At 37.4% G+C, this 23,481-nt stretch overlaps 3 protein-coding genes across 25 annotated transcripts in view; 1 reads left to right on the top strand and 2 right to left on the bottom strand.

The window, feature by feature from the left end:
* Nucleotides 1-23,481, top strand: part of ano1a (anoctamin 1, calcium activated chloride channel a) — a 370,388-nt gene that overhangs the window by 20,043 nt on the left and 326,864 nt on the right. The window lies entirely within an intron of this gene.
* fgf4 (fibroblast growth factor 4) lies at nt 5,105-10,155 on the bottom strand. Its single transcript, NM_131635.3, is given in 3 exon segments — nt 5,105-7,536; nt 8,157-8,260; nt 9,543-10,155. Coding segments are annotated over 3 exon segments (576 nt in total). The 5' UTR covers nt 9,838-10,155; the 3' UTR covers nt 5,105-7,359.
* On the bottom strand, nt 18,931-21,283 carry fgf3 (fibroblast growth factor 3). The gene is given in 3 exon segments (NM_131291.1): nt 18,931-19,320; nt 19,734-19,837; nt 21,007-21,283. Coding segments are annotated over 3 exon segments (771 nt in total).

Genomic DNA, 23,481 nt, shown 5'->3' with positions numbered 1-23,481 from the left:
ACCTGCCTCCCTACCTGTCATCTGTCTCTCTGTCTATTTCTGTCTGTCTGTCGGTCTGTCTGTCTGTCTCTTTCTCTCTCTCTCTCTCTCTCTCTCTCTATCTATCTATCTATCTTTCTATTTATTCTGTCTGTTTGTAATCTGTCTGTCTGTATTTGAGTAGCAAACTGTGACATCACAGAGTCACAGTTAATAATCCTTTATGGAGTTTATGTGCAGATTTCAGATTTCTGTTTTTTTTTTTACCTTTCTGTCTGGTTTTCTGTGTTTTAACCTTTCTGTCTGTCTTTGTCTGTTTTTTTACCTTTTTGTTTTTCTGTCTGTCTGTCTGTCTGTCTATCTGTTTTTTCTGTTTTTAACCTTCCTGTCTGTCTGTCTGTTTTTATTTATCTGTCTGTCTCTGTCTATTTGTCTCTTTTATCTGTCTGTCTATCCATCTCTGTCATTCTGTCTCTGTCTGTGTCCATTTGTCTTTTTGTTTATACCTTTCTATCTGTTTTTGTGTGTGTGTGTGTGTGTGTGTGTGTGTGTGTGTGTGTGTACCTTTCTGTCTGTCTGTTTTTCTGTTTTTTTTTTTTTTTACCTTTTTGTCTTTCTGTCTGTCTGTCTGTTTTTCTGTTTTTTAACCTTCCTGTCTGTCTGTTTGTATTTGTCTGTCTCTGACTATTTTTCTCTTTTTTTCTGTCTGTCTGTCCATCTCTGTCATTCTGTCTTTGTCTGTGTCCATTGGTCTTTTTTTATTTATCTGTCTCTCTCTGTTAGTCTGTTTTATCTGTCTGTCTGCCTCTATCAGTTTGATCTGTCTGTCATTCTGTCTGTCTATTTGTCTGTTATTATTTACCTGTCTATCTATTCATCTGTTCTTTCTAACTGTCTGTTGTTCAGTCTGTCTGTCTTTTTTTATCAAATTCTTTCTTTCTTTCTTTCTGTCTGTCTGTCTTTTTTTATCAAATTCTTTCTTTCTTTCTTTCTTTCTTTCTTTCTTTTTTATCTTTCTTTCTCTCATTCTTTTTCCCCTTTCTTTCTTTCTTTCTTTTTTATCTTTCTTTCTCTCATTCTTTTTTCCCCTTTCTTTCTTTCTTTCTTTCTTTCTTTCTTTCTTTTTCTTTCTTCCATCTTCTTTCTTTCCCTCATTATATTTTCCTTTATTTCTTTTTCTCTCTCTCTCATTATGTTTTACTTTCTTTCTTTCTTTCTTTCTTTCTTTTATTTTTTCTTTCTTTTCATACTTTTTTTCTTTCTCTTTCTCTTTCTTTCTTTCTGAAGAATCATAATGCATGACTACTTACAGTTTTTAGGTAAGTTACATTTCTAAAAAATGTTTTCATTTGTCGCATTTCACAATATCACAGCTTTTCTACATCAAGCAGAACTAAATGCAGACAACATAACAGATGAAATATGTTTTAAAATCCTTTTAAAATACACACAATATCAAGGCTTGAGCACATGTTATTTGTAACATAAGTGGTTTTGGCTTGCCCTGTAAGAGCACTACATGGTGGCACAACCTCTCTGTTCTTTCTCAAGGAAGGCCTAAAAACACAACCACAGACTAAGCCACAGTAGCCCAAATGTTCCACCTTCCTCCTCCTCCTCCTCCTCAAAGCCTCCACCTGGCTGCCAGAGCATCAGCAAGGGAATTACTCCCAATATGCTTTCTGTTAGCGAACACATTGTTGTGAGCTGTTAAGCCATTGACCTGTCTTGTGAAGTCTTTGTGCTCTGGAGAACTTGAAAGGCCTGCTATGATATAAAGACAGTTTTGGGCCAAACAACTTAATGGAGAAGAGGCACTTGAGAGGTGGATGGATGTTTATTTGGTTGACAGACAATGAAACTGACGCATACAGGCGGTGAGGAGAAACTATTTTTAGGAAGGCCTTTACTGCCCTCGTACAAGTTTATTGGAGCAAAAAGTTGTCATTCTTTTTGGGCAATGATAGGCCTCCATTTAGCCCAGCTCATGGCCAGGAATACATGTGTATTAAGTGACCACACCTGTCTTACTTTGCCTGTCCCTCTTTAAATTGAAAGCTTCATTTCAATGGGCAGACTGTGTATTGTAAATTAGGGATAAATGATGTGGTTTATAATTCATTTTAAAAGCAGTTCATGCATATGCTATCTTCAGTATACTAAAAATTTGCTTTATTTTCTGAATTAAAAAGCTCAGTTTGTATTTTGAAAGGACTAAAAGTGGATGAGTTGAAAGTTTGTATTACAGAGATACAAAGAGCAGTCATAAAGTGTTTAACATATTATAGATTGTATGCCAAGGTCAATTAGTATCTGAAAAAAAAACTGTTAGTGTGGGCTTTTTAAGATGATGAAATGTTATTTTAAGGATTTTTGAATTTTTTTTAATGAAGTATAAAGTTTAATATAGTGTCACTTCCTAAAATAATACGTTTGGGTCAAAGATAAAGGGGAGTTTTTTTCTTAGTACATTAAGGGCTCCATTTTAACGATCTAGGCGCAAAATCTAAAGTGCATATCGCAAAAGCATTAACGACTGAAAAATACAGTTTGCGCCCTGCAGTACAGGTTTGTGCTTTACTCTCTTAATGACTTATAGGTGTGTTTTTGAGCATAACGTGCTTTAAGCCAATCAGAGTCTCATCTCCCTTTCCCTTTCAGAGTCAGTTGCACCATGACACATTTGCTATTTACATGGCTGACTTTGTAAGTGAAAAAAACTGAACACTTCACTAGCGAGAAAACCGGCACCAGGATAAAGAACGAGAATTCTCCAATTAGCCTCTTTACTTTCTCTTTACTTTACTTTTACTCTTTACTTTACTCATTTACTTTTGTGAATAAGGAAAAGGTGTCGTACACTCTCCACTGAAAAAGTTAGCCTATATATTTAATTTTGTTTGTTAAACATAAAGATTTGTTTCAAAACAAGATCTAAATTTAGTTCTAATTTTCAGCAAACAAATAAATGAACAAAAATAACGAAGTGTGGTTAAATAACTGAGTTATATCCAAACCTACATCCTATTCTTATGCCCCATATGGTGATGCATACGTCTTCAAAACCTGACAGATGGACAAATCTAAGCTTGTTTTTATTTTAAAAGGTGGCGCAAAATGTGAAAATTAAGGTTGCTCTGGTCTGAAAATAGCAAAAAAAAAAAAAAAAGCCGCACCAAACACATCTTGTGCCTTTTTACACCGGCTGTATGGTAGAATCCCTAGCAGTCTCTTTAATTCTGAGCATGTTCACCATGATTTACCTAAATAAACAAAACTGTCCTTTAGGGCCATTCATGCATTTTTAATTGTAAGCTTTGATTTTATGTTGAAAGATATTAAACATCTTTTTTATGTATATTTCAATGAATATTCAGTATAATATCTACACTGTAAAAAAAGTATATGGACAATTAGTCATGACAGCATATGTTTATATTATTACATGAGTTAATAATATTCTAATGTAATTTTAGAAGTTACGCAAGCTGTTTTAAGTCAGTTTAACCAACCCAGGCTCATTCTGAAAACGTACCGCTATATACATTTTTGGTGAGATGCCGCTGTGTACGACTTCTCTTGTGAGTGCTATTCACGCCTGCTGTTCTTGCGTAAATCTACTAGAGGCCGCTGGCAATTGACTGACTGACTAACTGACTGACTGACTGACTGACTGACTCATCGACTGGCCCACCCTCCTCCTTCCCTAAGCTCAACCAAAAGTGTTTTTAAAAACACAGATTGACCAGCGCACTTCCACCCACTTCTCCAAACCCATCGACAATTTCGAAAAAGCAATCCAGAAAAAGAAAAGCCCTCACCTGATTTTTACATTTTCACATTTTACCACATTCTCACCCTGTTATTTACTTGTTTATTTTATTTTTTGCCTTTTGTTTATGTTTTACCTGCTTTTTGGAATAATTTGCGATCTCCAGAAATGTATGCTACGATTTCATAATGATTTCATAATGATGTTGTGTTTAACATAAGTTTAATGGATGCTTAAGGTTAATTTGATTGAGCTTAAAAATGTAAGGCAAACATGATTTCTCTACAGTGTGTGTATATAAAATTAATTTAGTAAATTTTAATTGATGCAGAAACTAAATGAGAATCTAATCATTATTAAATAAATAATTAATTATATTTGTAAAAAAAAATGTTTTTCTGTAATTAAGAAAAATTCTAATAGATGTGTTCAAGATATAGGTTACAGTTAATTATTTACTAATTATATTATTATGTTTTTAGATTTATCAAATTGAAAATAATAATATTAATAATAATAAAATAAATACTTCAAATTAAATAAGTGTTGTAAAACTATTCGAAACTTTTAAATCAAGATTTAATTTTATATATTAGGCACATTATCTACTAATTATCCACTTATAGGAGAAATGTATGTAATATCCACACATCAAACTGTTGTAACAAATAGACAGTTGAAAGGATATTAGGACAGATGTGGATTGTTCTTTGTCATTCACGTCTCCATTTGTCATCCTACACTTACGTGCCAGTAAAAAATGGAAATGCATAACTCTGTTTGCATAAAACGTCAGTTTGTGGATTGTACTAAAGAAAGACAATAGCCCTGGCAGTTGATCTAAAGTAAAAGCCAATCATGGCTTCACAAAGACTAGTCTGACATATCTGCTCATTAGTCAGCACACAGAAAAAGGAAGGGCCCAAACCACTTTAAACGGGTCCCCTTTCATGGAACCGCATGCCTGGAAGGGCTACTGCGGAATCCTCTTCTGAACCTTTGGAAACATTCACACAAGCAAAAGAGTGCTTTCCACTCCCAGGAGTGACCGCTTGGCTGTGCGGATGACAAAACCACCCAATCTGTAAACTAGGCCTTGGCAAGTTAAATAACAGCAGCAGAGTGTCTTGGCAGAGCTGTCCTTGTAGAAATATCAGGCATGGCACTCCAGGCGGGCCCACATAGTCTAGTGACACAAGTCTGTGAGCATATTTTTAGCTCCAGCAGGGAAAGGCCCCTTTCTATAGTTATACTGGGAGATATTCTAGTTTTACGTGTTTTGTGCCATCACAGCTGTCGGTTTCATTGAACCGTCATTTGCTTTTATAGGAAAAATTGAGAACACTCAGATTGCATGATTTACATATTTATTAACTTCCATTTAAGTTAGGGTATCATCATGTGCACAGCACATACATCACAATATTTAACAAGACCTGTATAAAACTACAGACAATATTTGGTAAAACAGGATTCAGAGCGCACTACGACAGGACTCAGACATTAGCCCATTTACTTTAGAGCTCTGCTATCGATAAACCTTATGGGAATTGACAGAGAAAATTGATTTCAATACACAGCATACATCCCTGTTCATAAGCACATCCAGACAATGGCAAAATTTGGAACATTGTTGTGTTGGAGTGGCTGTTTCCACTAATCTCAGGCTACTAGGTCATGCCTGTTGATATTGCATTTTTTTGGTTAAACAAATCAAGTCCAGTGATTTGTGATGAGGGTCAGACGAGCAATTTGCCTTCAGTGGCCATTGGGTCTATTGTAAACAACATCCACACTGATGCAAATCACGTCCATTTGGAAAGAGGTTTGGCACAGATGTGGAAAAGAGAAAGACAGACAACCCTTCCCTCCTCCAGCATTAGCTTAGGTAGCTCAGAGTCATCAAGTGAAACTAATTGATGTGCACATCCAGGCAGGGCATGTTAAGAAACAAATTTGGACATGTAACAGTTAAAATTACAGTAAATGAAACTATACGAATGTGTTGATGCTTTTTAGGTCAACCGGTCAGTTTAGCTTCAGTTTCTTTTTTTTTATTCCTAAATGGTTTTCTTGAACCCCAAAAGACTATCTGTTCATTTTCAGTTCAGAATTACACTCAAGTACAGGTACATTTTTAGATTCTCTCAATGAAATGTACCTGACGATGACAGTAAGGAATGCTTTTTAAAGATAATATTGCTCAAATATATGTTTATAAGATGGAAAACCTGTTAATCCCTGCATGAATGTATCATATCTTACTATTAATATATCTAACGCCATATAAGTTTAAAGCAGCTTCTGAGTTTTGCACCATATTTACAAAATATGTTAAGAAAAATATAGAGTTACTTGTTGAGCATATAGTGTAGTCTAACAGCTGTCTGCAAATATTTCCAACATGATTATCCTTTCTAAAAGTAAATCACAGGGTAAAGATAGCTCAAACGTGACAAGGCGCAACTAGGACGCAATGGCCGCCAGAACTTCAGAGTGGCAGGAGCCTCAGAAGAGCAACTTAGAGCTAAACATTCGGTGTCAGCTGATTTTCAAAGTAGGAAAATGTCAGTTGGAAACTGCATGAGGTAGAAAACGACAAACAAAGTGGGTAAACGCCTTCTTGTAACTCACTGTGGAAGTTGTGACATTTGTATTTACGCTAACTCTTATACACAACACTGTCATTTCTTTGTTTTTGTGTTACCATCATAAAAATACTGATCTTCATATCTTCCAAAATCCACAGCAGAAACTTGACTTGAACTTGACATTGTCTGTCCAAAGGGCTCAGGGTATACGGTATATGCATGGCAATCCCTTTGGATTTTTAAAAATTCATGTCTCTATGTTAAAGAAGCTACTTCTCTCGATCTAGAGCCTTAGAGATGTGACAAAGATTGACTGCAGATAAGTTCAAAGTTCAACCCCCCGGCAGAGCTAAAAACAGATTTGAAGGGGTAGAACTTCAGTAAGCTAGAGTAAGCCGATACTGCTTCAGTTAGATCCGAGCTCCGCACAAAGGAGCCCAGACATTGGACAATTGCTCCAGTGCTAATACTATGGGGGTTGATACACCTTAACGATTGGAGGCTTGACCTAAGACTTACATATTATTTCCGACGAAGGACAAATAGACCGTAGTCAGCGTTGCCGCCATATTTAATTTTTCGCGGTCAAAAATTAGGACGCGAGGAATCGCGTTTCTTGTTGTCAGTTGATTGCAGACTTTTAAAATACGTCTTTTGAACACTTTTGGATACTGTTTGTCCTGAAAATCTCAAATTAAATATGGCGTATTTTTGACTACCTCCCCAAAACGCATTAGAACAACACAAACAGTGCAAAAAAAGATATGTTTACATTTGTAGGAATTTCACTTGTATATGAACACGTGGTAGCAGCAATGAGGATAAATTAACAAATAACAAATAAATTAATTGTTGTCTTCCACCTCGCAAAGAGGACGGTGTGATGAAATATAAAACCAACAGTTATAAATAGTCTAATATATACATACATCATGACACGATACACTTAACCTCACATTTAACTTCTGGTAGAAAGTGCATCGTCGTTCCTCCGCCTTACGCCCGTCCAAAATGAGCTCAAATTCTAGGCAAGAAATGTGTCATCGTCATGGATGTTGATACTCGGTTTCCTTTCTTTGTTTTGCCAGCCTTACTTAGTCCGATGTACATCCCAGGATGTGCCAGCGATTCGTACGCATTGTAATTATTTGCGAGGAGCTTTTCTCTGAATTTGCATTCGTTTGTGAACTGCTCCTGAAACGGAAAGGAAATAGCAATTATTATTTTCACTGACATCTCAATAGAATCTCTCATATCAGTATTGTGATTTAAAAATAAACCCCAAGCCATTCTGAAGAGGAATTTGTGGGATAAACAAAAACAAACTTTGGCAATATTTTATCAAAGAGACAGCATTGGTTTATAACTATAGTTCTGGGGGACAGACAAGCTGTTAAGGTGGACTGTCATGCGCGATATATAGGGCTTAGAAAAGTTTTCTGGGTCTTGTGCATGAAGGAATCGGAGAAGACAGCAGCTAGTTTGGTGTTTGGGTGGTCCTCTTTGGCCAGTTCATCTTTACTCTGGAAAGGACAGTAGGTGCATGTGTTGGCTGGCAATGCTAAGAATGGAATGCGTAGTCCGAATGATCTACTGCGCTACCGTTCCTGGGTTTGTCCATCCCACAAAACACCACTAAGCACTGGAAGCACGGCACGACTGAGTTTAACAATGTAACGCTGTCGGAGTCTATGGGACTGGGAGGGGGGATGTTGGTGGCAAGGGGATACATCTCAAGTACAGGGTGATATGTCATCGAGCTCTGATAAGCACATTCACGGGCGGAAACCTGTTGTAAATCATTTCATACTCACAGATCCGTAAAGCTTCCCTTTGCTGTTCATGGCCACGAATAGCCCGCTCCGCACGCCAAACAGTGTCACAACTCCCCTCTCCACCGGAGATATCTCAAGAAGACCTGAAACACACAACAAAGAAAATAAATGACCTTGTTTGGCTTATATCTTTAGCCCTGTCTGGCAACTCCCAGCGTTGACTGCCTTTCTAAAAATTGTACATGTTTACGTTTATCTTGCCAGAGCATCCTTTTTGAAGGAAATGACACTTTCCGCCTCTTCAAATTTCCAATATGCATTATTGCATCTATTATGTCTCTGTAAAAGCCCCCAAGAGTTATCTTTAGTCGAAATTACTTACTTTTCCAATGAGTCAATCCTTACAACGTTTATTTCTTTGACGCTTTCGTGTCAGAAAATATATATATATATATATAATTTATTATAATATGAAAGTCATATGAATAGCACTTCTGATTTTCCTATACGGAGAAAAAATGTAAAATGCACCTCTAGTGCATAAAAGTGAATAAAATGACTGTTTTTCCTGTGATGCATGTTGACAAACAAGGTAAACACAGGATATAATACAGCTTGAGTTTGACTTTGGAAACACGAACCGCCTTCGTGTCATATTGTTGACATACTGTTGTCATATTTTTTATGGTCTTGGATATACATTAATTGAGCACACGAGTATGGAGAATGACTATTATGGACCCATAAATCTATTCTTATACCTGATTCTTCTAAAATCTCTAAAAGGTTTCAATTTATTCCAAGAACCGTTTAATAGCTATTTCTTTAGCTATCTGTGCTAGTTAAAAAGAAGTAGTCACAAGTAGTCTGAAGAATATTTAATAATTATAAATTGATATCTTTCTATTTCAAAATAGCTATACAGCTACTCAAAAACCTATGCAACAAAAAGGTTAATCGTGTAAAAAAAACGATTTAAAGAACTTAAAAAAAAAACATTTATGTGAAGGGTTAATCAACTGTAAAGGATAAGTTTATCCCGCTCCTAACTTTAGGCTTGGGATTTTGGCCCGGTTCCTGTCCTGCTCTGGTTACAGAGACCTGTTGCGTGCGTAATGCAGGATGCCAGATGCTATAGTGCGATTCCACACCTGCCTTGATTCGTGAAATGTATTTGAAAGCGACACATTAGGCTTTGTTTATATTATCAGCATGGCATGGTGCTGGATTCATTAATAGGATAAAGTTATATTACTACAGTAAACAGCTGAATAACAACTGTTGCGCGCTTCTTGCGTTCATGAAGGGTTTGTTTCTAGTGTTAAATTCGTTTTAGATATTCAAATTCTTAATTCTAAATGTCATTCAGCGTCATTCACACAGCCCATTAAGCAAGCACAATTTTAAATTACAGATTAAACTTACTGTAGCGGTTTTCGTTGTGTACGCCGGTGATTTTACCACCCGGTAATACTTGAAGATGAAACCCAATGCCAACGTTGCAGTAGAGACGTCGGAGTCTTTTGATGCCCGTGAGATAATCACTGTCCCTGCTGATATCTCTTTTTTCCCCGGGGATTCGTGCTAGTGAACGCGAGTAGAGGGTCTCCCAGCGTCGCTCTACGGGGCCGCTGTGTCCACCGGGCAGCGGAGCGCAGCGCACAGAGCTTGTCATTAGTCCTAAGACCAGGATTGGCAAGAGGGCCGACTGGACACTCATCCTTCTAAAAGGAGTTGAAGACACCGGCTACCGTTTTTCTCTATGCTTGAGTCGGCAGCCAAAAAGACGCACAAAACAGCTTACTCACGGACAGAGCTACGGTCAACCCAAGTGAGCGGCATGAAGTCGCGCTCAGTGGGTTTCCTCTCAAGACAATATACTTTAGACTTGTTCAAGCTGTCAAAAAGAGTTGGAAAATTTTGACTGTGTATCCTAGCCACGCACAGCCATGCTGTATACTTTCCCTTGCCGACGATATTTATATCTGCAGCGAAATTACATCACACACTACCTAGTGCATGACGGAGCAGCCTTCTGCGCCACTCCGAGCACACTGATTCCTTATAATGTGCGCACGTCCATGCCGTGGGCAGTGAGACTACAGCGCGCGTGTGTGCGCGCGTGCGAACTGAGAAGCAAACGTCATAACCAATCCCTTACTATAAATCATCATTCGTTGACTTTGGCAGACTTTGGCTTTGTCTATAGAAATGGTGTCTTTATCAGTCTCAAACATAGACACCTAACTCGAATTCGAATATGTTAATGTCATCTCGTGCATAATGTTTAAATCATTTAATTATTCCTAAAGGTTATAGATGTGTGATCATGCCAATATATTTTGGATATCCGCTGTTTCAAACAAACTTGGGGAATCGTCGACATTAAGACACAAACACTTTTAGGGGACAGGTGGAAAGTAAGGATGTTTTTTTAGGTTTCTGAAAAATTGTTTGCGTAATTAGGATTAGTGCTAATGCTTTCAAAGGTTTAACATGATAGTTTTATATAGCTATATAGTTGTTATGCCTTTGTGTTAGCTTCTTCTATAATCGGACAGAAATAAAATAATTTATGTATGGGAGGATGTATCGGAAATCACAACGTTAACAGACTACACTGTCAGACAGGAGACTGTTCTATAAATGAACAATAACAGGAAAAAAACTCGAATTCAAGTTAAATTCAAAAGAATTGCAATACTTATTCAAGCAGGAGTTTAGAGAGAGAGAAAAAATATTGTTCTCTGAATAAAAAAAAACGCAATTGTAAGGATAAATAAGAAAATCTATGCGAGATGACATTAAGACTTGTTAACAAAATGACAAAGGGTGCAAACTATTTATGAAGTCTGTAAAGAAGTGCAATGCAGCCTTTGGACATCGTAAGGTATGCTAGATAATTCAGCCTGACAATTCTGTTGCTGACCTCTTACGAGCGTGTAGTTGTGGATGTTGTGCGTCATTGCTTTGTGGGGGAGAACGTGTAAACCACTGGACACAACACACTGTGAGTCAAGCTTTCTCCGCGGCCCCGGGTAATGCTCGCTCCCTGCTGCTAGTGTAGAGGATGCAACGTAAAACGGAAAGACCGTTGGGGGGTGGGGGGCCGGGGATGGTGAAAACATTTATCAACATAAAAGTAAAACACCTACTGGAAAGCTCTGAAGATTGTCGTTTGAGTTACTATTGATAGAGGCTTTCATGTTGTGCGTGGAAATAATTCCACCAAGAATGAACACTTCCTCTTCAACACAACTTTAGCTTGAATGAACTTGAATTAACTTGAATGAATGAACACTTAAGGGTGTATTTACTGTACTAGAGCAAATTACGCGGAGGGTTTAATTACACACCCAATTATAGGTAAAGGGCTCTTTTCGGGTTTGTTTGTGTAAACAAGCTCCACTTTTAAAGAGACACTTGGTAAATTTGCATATTTTAGAGTTGCATGAAAAGACTTGCGTTAAAAAGCCAAATCCCTTTCAATCAAAACTAAAAGAAGTTCAAGTTTTAGTTGCTAAAAATAAAAAATAAAATAACTTGACTGAACTTTTCTTGAAGGATTAACTTGATTTGAACGTCATCAAACACACACAGGTTCTTTATTGGCTTCGAGGGTTCAGAGTCTCTAACATATAAACCATTTCAATTTGGCGATGTCATTTGCCCATGAACATTTCCTGCTTATTGTCAAACTGTTTCATAACTATATCAAGATGCAATTCAGTCATAATTTAGCATTCAAAGCTGCCATTACATCATTTATCAATATACAGACCCTTTTGGATTCCCGGAAGCTATAGAAATTAAAAATGTAAAACAGGAAATATGTTAGGGCTATTGTTGTTGTTTACATCCCTCAAAATGGTCTTTATATATAGTTAAAAATGTCCTTTTTGTTACTAAAATTTTATTCAAACTAGAAAAAAGATAATTGAGGGCCACTAAAAATGGTTCTTTAAAAACAAAGAAGGAACCTTTATTTTTAAAAATAGTCTAATTTGGATGTAGTATTTAGGATATGCACTACTGCAGGGGTTGCACGGTGGCTTAGTGGGTCATCTCACACAAGAAAGTCGCAGGTTCGAGTTCTGGTTGGTCCAGAAGGCGGAGTTTGCATATTCTCTGTTCGAGCCGTTTTTTCCGGGAGCGCAGTCCAAAAACACGCGGTAAAGGCTAATTGGCTTAACTAAATTCGCTGTAGTGAGTCTAAATGAGTATGCGAGACTGTATGGTTGTTTCCCAGCCCTGGAGGCAGTGCTCTCTCAAGGCAGGGTTATGGGCAAACGCCGGTTAAACGTATGTCTAAGTAAATGGCGCTTCATTTCGCTGAGGCGATTACTGATAAAGCAGAGGCTGAGAAGCTTAATGTCATTTCACCAAGTAGGACATGTTCTTGAATCAACATCTATAGTGATCCTGGAACAACATTCTAATCCGCCATTCAGATTTATTGGATACGTTTACAGATGGTTAAGTTTAGGCTTACAGTTTTACAAAAAAAGATTAAGGCTGCCTGTTCAAACTATACCCGTTTAAAATAAGCTGAAACAACACAAGCCTTGTAATTCTTTGGCCAATTTCTTTGTTTTTTGTTAAGTCCACTTATATTTGTAAACCATTAAGTTAATTTAGGCGTTTTGTTTTGGGACAATTTAAGGGAATCCAACTACCTGGTTATGGGATTTGTAGTTCTCAGCATGCTTTGTGTAGGATTGAATTAAGAGAAGGAAATGGTGAAAATAAAAGTATTTATATAAGAATTGTTAGAGTTTAATCTCCACTTTAGTTTGAAGATTTAGAATATTTTCCTGCTTTGAGTTTTGAGATTGCCAACTTATTATTATTATTATTATTATTATTATTATTATTATTATTATTTTTAGTGTACTTCTATGATTGCTATTCAGCTATTATTACAGTTAGAGTTGGGTTTAAGGGGCAGGGCTTAGGTATGGATTAAATTTTCGAACAAAAATCATAACTAACACTTCTTGTCTGTATTGCCTCTTTATGTTGAATCACTGAATCCCTCCCCAATTGTAAGTTGCTTTGGACAAAAGCATTTGCTTAAAGACTAAATGTCAATGTAAATGTTAAATTAACAGATGTTAATCCATGATCGCATTGTACTTGGCAAAATCACACCAACCGTCGATGGATTGTAAATGAGTGAGGGATGCACTATTGATGTTACGATGCACATACATTTAGCAAAAAGACAGTTCAAACAACAGTTTAAAATATTAAACTGTGAAAGAATGAGCTCAAATATAGCCTTTGTGTTTATAGCCTTTAATTTGTGGGGATGTTAAAATGTTTAAAACAATGTTAGCCATTCTGAACTAGGTTTTGATTTTAATTTCGTTTCGTTTCCATTTCTGGGGTCGATTTGTACAAATCATACAAATAAACAAACAGAAATCTCCTTTGCCATAACTCTTATTTGCCCGCATTTGTTTCGCATGGCATCGTTTTCTTCAGACGTCTCTCCCATCTGTTAACTTCAAAAAGAAAGTTGAATACACACTGAGCCTGTTGCTCAAATTTCTTAACCTGTAACTAGGCGATCCCACCCATCCAATGTCTGACGGTTGACTAAATGTTGCTTGCTGATGGGGGTCTTCTGCACACAGTAATGGGTCGTTTTGTCCGGCGGTTCATTTGATCTAAGAATGTGTGGCCGGTTTTATATAGGTCTACAAGTGGAGGGCACAGACACTGATCAAACAGTCTGTTGTAACGACCTATTTTGGATGCACAAATCGAAAAGGCGTGCAGTGCTTTGTAGCCATGCATTGCCGAATTATCATGACAAAAGCACATGTTTCTCAACAAAGATTCTTTTTGGAACCACACACCATTTTTCATCAGTCTGTATAGGTGCACTTGAACTGGAACGGGGACCAAAAAATAAAGTTTTGCATGAACTAAAGTAGTTGAGTTCAATTTTATAAAGAGTGCGTGCTTTTGGAAGATCTACCTAATATAAAATTGGTGTAGGTTGGTGCAGATTTGGAATACAAGCAGTGGAATGAAGTGAATTGAATAAAAACAAGACTCTCAGCCGCTATCCATGGTGCTGCAGTCGCGCTCAAGCGCCTCAGTTCCGCCTCTCATCAGTGTATAGAAATAAGACGATTATGTTCAATCTAAAGACTTAAGAAGTTAGAAGAAGATAAAAAAGATTTGGTTCAGATATGAAAAAGTGAACAATAGTGACAAGAAATATGTGAAGACAGGCCATGTCAACTTATTTTGTTAGTATGAGATTAATTAAGCTGGACCATTTATCACACGCGATTCACACATCGAGTTCTTCTTATAATACCTTGAAATTACTACAGTGTAATAATAATAAGAGGGGAACAGGCTCTCTAAACATGTTTTTAGGAGGTTATCACCTTTATAGATATCACTTTAGATATAGTTAGCATCACTTTTGTTGTGCCCCTCACACAATATCACCTAGTTCACTGATTTTAAACTCGGACGAGAATATTATATATATTTATTGTCTCTCTAAGAAAACAATTGCCTTATAATAAATTCCAATGATTTGACTGCAACTGGACATAAGTCAGTGCTTCCATCTATAGGAGGCTTTTGGAAATACATTTGTCATTAGAATGGACAAATGTTAACAGAGCTGCTTAAACATTAGAGTGCATTAACCTTGCATCGTGCTAGTGAGACTAATTTCGGACAGGAAAAAATATATTTCCCCTAAACTATTAGTCCTACTTTGCAAATGTATTGTTTGAATGAAGACAAAGTTGCCCAATTTTACTGGTATTTGTAATAATATCCTTAAAAGATGTAACTACACACACACACACACACACACACACACACACACACACACACACACACACACAAATAAAAAATACGAAACATCTTTACAATGAAAGGTGCCATTTTTATAACCAAACTTGGTAACCCTTCATCAATAATAAATGTATCACTTAAAAAACAGTTAAGCTGGAAGCAATATAGTGTGATGTTAGTGCAGAGGTCAATAACTCTACAAGGTCCACAATGATGACCAGTAGGAGGCCTGTCTGTGTGAACAAAGACCCCTCAGGCTCCGCTGGGTCAATACTTGAGGAATTCCTGACGATACCAATTAGATGGGCACGAGGAGCAGCCCTTTGAGGCCCTCGGGCAAGAGAAGAATGAGACTGAATCGCAGTTATTTTAATTGGAGCCGTTTTCACTATAGCTCACGGCTTTTAGTAATTTCTAAGAAATCACTCGTGGGGTAATCTAATTATCAATATATGCAAAAATCCTTCATTTTTCACAATTATTTGTTTGTTTGTATTCGTATGTTCATATTGTTTTTAATAATCATCATTGTCATAATTATTTTTACTTTCTATATATTTTTTTATGTGCGCGATCTAAAATGAGCCCTGTCAGACAACCCGATTTTTATTGCCTTGAGGAGTGTTTTTGGCAGCTGGGTTAATGAGCGCTAATATTCCCTCGACTTGGCGGCAGACACGTCATTGTTAAAGGCAGGTCATCAGAAGTCGCTCGATCTGGACGCTGAACCTTAACCCCTGGGTCTCTGTTTACTTGTTGTATGCCACTGAACTAATAGGGGCGTCGTGTGCCTGAATAGGTAGAACTGTAGGACCATAGTGCATGACAATGTAGATTTAACATATTTTGTGGCACAGATTGGGCATTGTAATTTCAGTGGTTTAACCATAATTTGTTTTTATTTAATTTAGTTTCTATCGGAATAAAGTGTGGTAGTAGTCAGATTTAGCTAATGGGAAATTTGAGATCTTCATTTTATCTGAAATTGTGCATTGTTTTATTGTTTAAGATATCTATCTATCTATCTATCTATCTATCTATCTATCTATCTATCTATCTATCTATCTATCTGTCTGTCTGTCTGTCTGTCTGTCTGTCTGTCTGTCTGTCTGTCTGTCTGTCTGTCTGTCTGTCTGTCTGTCTGTCTGTCTGTCTGTCTGTCTGTTTATCTATCTATCTATCTATCTATCTATCTATCTATCTATCTATCTATCTATCTATCTATCTATCTATCTATCTATCTATCTATCTATCTATCTATCTATCTATCTATCCATCCATCCATCCATCCATCCATCCATCCATCCATCCATCCATCCATCCATCCATCCATCCATCCATCCATCCATCCATCCATCCATCCATCCATCCATCCATCCATCCATCCATCCATCCATCCATCCATCCATCCATCCATCCATCCATCCATCCATCCATCTATCCATTTGGTGCAAAACACCTTTGAGAATTCGAAAAAGCATTCATTGGTTCCTCAGGTCTGCTATTCAGCATTTAAATTAAGTGAAATGATTTCTTTAAAACAATAAGTGAAACAAAAAAAATGTTCTCAAGTAAAAGTTCTTCTATGACGCTATTCTATGTACAGTAATAATAAAATAATAACTGAATTTAAAGTATGTCAAAAAATATGCTAATCACGTGTTACCCAGAATGTTTACCCATACCCATTTGTCAAAACAAACTCCGATATTCGTGATAATTGTTATAAAACTCTAGTCATTTTATTTAAGCAGTGTCCGCGGGGTCCTTAAAATTATTAGGAGTTGATAAATCATTACAGAGAAATGTAAGGCCCTTAAAAAGTCTTAAATGCTGTTACAGTTGTATAATTATAGTTGTATGCTAAAGTTTAAATGTAGGGATGCTGTGTAGTTTATGAAATCGATAAAATGCTATATTTAATGTCTCACTGCTTGTTTACTGCAGTAACCAAAGCAGCACAATTATTTATGCTGTTCTATAGGCGAAACCTTCTGGATTAACATTTTTATAAAGTATATGATTAATGTTTTAGTTTAGGATTTCATACAATCAGTATTTAGTAAATATATTTAAAATGTCGCCAATGTATACCTGTTTAGACCTAAAGTGGCGATGAGGTCTTAAATGTATGGAAAGAGTCTTTTAAAAAGTCTCTAAAAGTTATTGAATTTTATTCTCTGATTCCTGTATATGCAACAGAAAGAAAGCGCTCCTTGGTTTTTGAGTGATCGTAGCGATTAAAGAATAAAATGTTTGACGTCGCGGAAAGCTTTGATCTCGCATCCCGTGTATTTATGGCTATGTGAAAAATAGAGTATCAGGAGGGCAACACAAAGGTTTATTCAAACACCTCCATTTATCTACTGTCCGGCATTCCTGTTGAGTAATATTAGAGTCTGGCATTCATAACAAACTATACAACGTGCTACACTTTAAGACATGTTTTTTTTCATCGGGGATTGCCCTGTTTTTCAGATCTCAGTCTCTCGTCGTTTAGAAAAGGGAAGAAGAATGTCTCATGCGACACGGCTTCCCAGGTTCCCCCAGAGATATGCCATTGTGACCGCCAGGAAGCTCTCAAACCTGCGAAGTATAGAATAACACGTCCTTTTTTCTCCTATAGATTTCAAAAGCACAGATCTCTGTTCTTGTTTGAAGAAACCGCTCTTCGTGCAAAACACACGAAATAGGTTCGTATTAAAAAAAAAAGTAATATAATCACTTTCAGTTTATTTGAATAGTCTTATATGTAACCTTGTAGTCATTTATTATCATTAATATTATTTATTTTCATCTAGATGATGTCATTTGAGGCAGTTTAGGAGTAAGAGGGGGATGGTCCCAAGAGAGAGTCGCTTTTTGCTGGAAGTCTGAGAGTCTTCAATCCCTATGCGATCACTATCCCAGTTGCGCTTAATATATCCGCCTGATTTGCCGACAATAATTTAGCTGTCAATGCTTTTCAAATTGATATTCAAATGGAGAAAATCTTACATTTTACCATTTACCAATCACCAGTCTTTATGTTGTGCATTGTACAATGCTTTGCAATAAAACCATGTTTTTTTCATATAATTTATTGGTGACATTCCTCCAGATTTCAGTGTCAAACAATGCCGTTTTAATGCATTAGGCTACTCTGCTTACAGTGTTTAATACAGATATGATATTTATCAAAACTATGCCTCAGAGATGATGTCAGTATATATATATATATATATATATATATATATATATATATATATATATATATATATATATATATATATATATATATATATATATATTAGACTCAAATTTGTATTAAGGGATAGAAAACTGAGGAGTCTATACTCATATGGGATTGTTCAGTTGTTCAAAGATAACAGTATTATTCTTACAATGATAACTACTAATCTCTTCTGAAGAAAAGTCTTTGATATTGGACGGGTAGAAACTATGTCATCAATAACTTAGAAACATATAAACAAAAATAAATATGTATTACATTAGTAATATACAAAGTACTCCTGATTGCAGTTTAAGAACAGTAGCCTATCACATGTAAGTTAAAAAGCATCTGTTTTATGTGTGTGGATCTTTGTTTTCTACTATACTTTGATAAGGAAAAAGTGCTTGTCTGTACATCACCTATAAAGCCGATACATAACACATCATCAACACTGTCAAGCACTTGTATAACATCCTAATCTGTGATTACAAACATTTACTCTGCTATTTTGCTCAAATAAAAGAGTAAATTGCTATACAGTTATGTACAATAATTACACGTCTTTCAGTAGTGTTGTGTTTGGTCACATGAGCCTATTTGGACTGTCTTTTTTATTATTATTTTCGAGAATCTCTTCGCTCTTCTTGCCATGTAATTCCTCAAAAGGTTTTCTTCGAAATCATCCTCTCCCAAGAAAATTGTTCCATGTGACTCTTTTTTTTTTTGGACTCTCAGTGGCCTTGGATCTCCATCTGTGTCAAGAGAGAGTTAAATGTCAGCCCTTCTGTTGTGGCCCTTGGAGCCCCTGTGTCGTCGTCTCCTGCGCTCTGCTCGACCGACAGGGGCCCTATGAGAGCCTGTGTGGTGCCGCTGACTCTCTCTAAGCTTGCGCACCATCTCATGGTCCTTGTTGGCCAGAACTCGGGGCAGGAAGAGGGAAGCTTTGTCCGTGCTCCGTGTTTTAAAGCCCCTCCTGGGCCGTCCCTTTCCATTGATGGACACATACCACTGCCTTTTAGAACTGGCACGGCGTTTGCTGCCTCCTATGCCGGACCCTGTTGGAGGAGGCTGGGTGGTTGCATGGTGCCGTGATGCATAAGTGTTGTAGCCTAGCTCATGAATGCGCTCCAGAAACTCACACTCTCGGTTGAAGACTTCCTAAAAGAGTTAAAAATGCATATTACTCATCAGCTTTGACATTCATGACTGGACATGCAACACAGTAATTCATTTCACCCATAAAAGCTATTGATGTTTGATGAAAGTCAATTTTTAGACAGTTTTCACATTGGATTGCATCATATACTCACTGCAAACTGGCTAAAGTAACAATTGTGGATGTGGTCATCACTCCTTGCTGACCAGAAATTTCAGTGACATGGTCCCCAGTGAGGGAGACAAAACTGAGTAATCAAACTCTCAGTAATCTAGCAGCATGTGGGCATGCATACTCGTTCCGCTTGAGAAACACCACCATGTGGCGATAGCCTCAAATAGCCCTAGTCGTTATCTGATCCTACTGCTAGCAGAATTTCAGCTACTTGATTTTCCCGACGTGACATAACACTTACTGAAGCATAGAGACGTCCTTTCTCATTCATAGCCAGGTATCTTCCCGAAAACAGTCCCTTGATTGCCACCACACCAACATCGACGGCTGTGATCTCGAGTATACCTTAGGAAAAGAGTGGATCACTAGTTAGTGCGCATGCTAGTAATGGAGAAAAAAAACATTTATAATAACATTTTAAATAGCAAAATGAGCTTTAGAACCCGATACAAGTTCAGCTGAGTTCATGTAAAATCTGTTTTCAAAATTGCCTTGTCTGAAAGCGTATTTTTAATAATTTCATCAATTTATTTGTATTATTAAAAATAAATAACTTAGTGGTTAAGTTTGTTTACTGGAATAATTATTTTTTATAAATAGTTTTACTAAATTAGTTTAACTTAATAAATTTGTAACAAATCATACTACTTCCTTAATGTAACATGCTATAACTAATATTGATGATTATAGTAATAATAAACATAAATCGGCAAGGAAGTTTATGTTTTCGTTATAATTGATTGCAAATTGTAGAATTGTACATTTGTATTTTAATTTTATTTCTATGTGTATTAGATATTTTTACGTTGATTGAGTTAGTCTACACAACATACGCTGTCAGGTTAGATATACAGACACTAAACGCCTCTTAAAGAGGATGTTTATTCATCCTTTTTTCCCACTGATTAATGGCTCTCCTCGTTCTTCTGTTTCGAATAATCATCCTTTTACGTTGGATAAACACATCCGTTGTCTAAGTCATTATGTTAAACTGTCTGTTGAATCCTGTTTTCATATGGTAATTGTTCATGGGCACTCGGATTTGACTAATTGGAAAACTAAGACAGATAAACGAATGTTGTAATTAAAAATAAAAGAGACAAATGAAGATTACGATGTAGGCTGCAAAATGTATGCCACTCTAATGACAAATTGATTAACTGATCCATTCAGCAAAAGTGATTTAAAGTGTCTTGTCACAAAATAATGAAAGAGTGACCTATTTTGCAGCATCGTTTTTTTAAACCCGATTTTCAAATTTTAGTTAGCGGTATTAATTGTTTAATCTGCTACTTGCTGCAAGAAACCGAATTAAAATGAGTTCTGTTACTTCATCTAATATATAACAGACTGTATGAATTGTTGTTTAATGCTAATTATTTAATGCGCAAGGCGCTGTCTCTCGAATAATGTCAGCGCATAATGTTTTCCAGTGTACAATTACGCAAGTCCCATGAACTCAGCTCGTACCCCACATAAAACTGACATTCTTAAATATCAAACGGTTTACTCACTTAAAGGGTTGTTTTCTTCAAGAGATCCGTCTATTTTCCCGTTCGGGTGAATTTGCAAATGATATTTTGTGGCGCAGTAAAGTTTCCTACGTCTTGGAGCTCCTCCGAGGTGCTCGTAAACCCCGCCGCGTCCACCAGCATCTCGCCGCTGCCTTGGGTCACACGCCTGGCCCCTGGCACAAGGCGCCCTTGGGGTCCTGGTCAGCCTCGGAGCCAGAGATTCCTCCAAACTCGGATCCAAGAAGCTCAGTAACAACAAGAGCAGAATTATAACCATTGTGGCATGGCGGGATGTCGGCAAAATCTCGCTGGAATAGAAAGAGCTGGCGCACGGGGTCCCATCAAAGAAGTATCATTTGTCAGTGATCCAGTTAGCCGAACATTAAAATAAAATCTTGCTGTATCCCTATGTCCTCTGTTTAATACGCCGCGGTCATCTGTTAGAGCCGGCTTGGTGGCAACAGCATGGGTTCGCCTCGTCGGTGCTCATGGGTTCCACTCTGCTCTCCAAGCAAACTGTATCTGACCGAGGAGGAGAAAAGAGCCAGTCGGTTTCACAGGGAGCCTATCGTGAGATTTCGCTGATCGACAGTGTGCACAGAAATAAAAGAGCCCTCCTGCAACAATAGCCCAAACCCCGACCAATTGATACAAAGGAAAAGGGGAGGCAAGGTAGGCTATCAGTCTTGTGTGAACCAAGAGGTTGCAGCGTGGATAAAATTACACAGCACTACACACGGTGGCTTACAGCGGAAAACCGCATCACAAAGAGAGAGACATCCAAGGGCAGAGTTTGCTTCGTTTGAAAGGTCCGAAAATTATATTTAAGCATGAACACTGGCCTCTGGGTGAGCCACTGTTAATTCTCTTTTCATGCTCGTTGGCACATTTCGACAGTGATGTTAACATTCACAGACACACGCACGTGGCTTTCAGTGATCCACATTTATGTATGGAATGTTTCTGACGCATAATATAAATCAGTGACTGACAACACAAAATGGTTGGCTTGACAAATCGGCAAACTCACTACCAACGGAAAACTTTATCAATAAAACGTATTTGTTTGAAAACATAAATTAAAATAAACTCAGTTTATACAGGTCATGCTTCAGACAAATCCAACCCCTCGATTTTTTCCCTTGTCCTAATATTATACAGAATGTGATATTACACTGGTGCTCAAGATTAACGATATTCTTGAAACAACCCACTATCACCCCAAAGCTCCTTTCAAATAAGCAATCGAAATATTTTATAGACTACAGGATGCTCTGAATAAACGGGTCAAGACCTGTTTTTGCATTCACTGTTATCCGTAGAGAAAACGCGGCTACGTTTTCCTGCCATTTGAGAAGATAAATCCAAATGCCGTCTCCCGAAGTTTCTGTCCTGCTTTTGAAAATAAACATATTCCACTCCCTCTCAAACACATTTCACGGTAATTTCCATATAGTCAAGCAGGCCATGAAAACTAAATCTGCGGTAGCCGACATGCATCTTCTCTCAGGAAGACTGCAAGTGCGACTCTAAGCCCTACAGCCACTTACACTCAAGCTCCTGGTGTGTGCTGCTAGTGGGTGGAAGAGCAACACGCAAATGACTTCTGCCTAAATTGCTTCCATCTTGGTCGCATTATGGTTACCATTCTAGTAATTAGCACCATCATCTACAAATCTCCCTGCCCTTTGGCGTAACACCAGCGCATGCTATTGAAAACCTCGTGGGAAGGCACCCTTCATTTGTCTTCGCCTTCCATACATCACTTGGCGTTCCTGACTGTTTCGCCACACACTTTTATAGCAGGTAGCTGCTATTAATGACTTATTAGTCGCGCTTCAGACCCGGTGTGTGTCAGACTAGACGGAGAGTATATATGAGCCTACTGATGTACATCACCAGCCGCTCTGGTGACCATCTCTGAGAGAGACTCTCTTGATGTGGTTTGATCCTGACAGAGGGTTGCATTTCTGATGTGGTCGGCTGTTTCTTTCTGGAAGTATTTTAATTACGGCCCACAGCCGCCCACAAAGCCCAGCAGTAATAATCAGAGAGAGAGAGAGAGAGAGAGAGAGAGAGAGAGAGAGAGAGAGAGAGAGAGAGGAGGGGGAGTTCACTCAGGATGTTGCCGATTATTTTGAAGCCGAACGGTTAAATTGTACCATGCTAAAGTCGTTTTCTTTATCATCCCCCTCATTTATCACTTTACCTTTTCCGCGACCCTTTGCTTCTTCAAATTAAACAAGGCAAGACTGTGGACTGCTGGAAAATTGGCTAAATTGTAACACCAACAGTTTAACCACTTAAAACGAGCTACAGAGAGGTTACAAGTTTTATTCGTTTATAAATTGATTTATAAAATAATTGACAAAATTATAATGCGATTATAAGTTATTTTGTTTATGTAATACAATATATAGCATGCTATGTGATAATATGTGAACACAAGTTATTAAAAATGGAAACACTTTACAA

The sequence above is a fragment of the Danio rerio genome, chromosome 7, assembly GCF_052040795.2.
Source record: "Danio rerio strain M-AB ecotype USA chromosome 7, GRCz13ab, whole genome shotgun sequence".
Taxonomy (NCBI): Eukaryota; Metazoa; Chordata; class Actinopteri; order Cypriniformes; family Danionidae; genus Danio; species Danio rerio.
The sequence above is the reverse complement of the archived record's forward strand: the minus strand, read 5'-3'. Positions and strand labels throughout refer to the sequence as shown.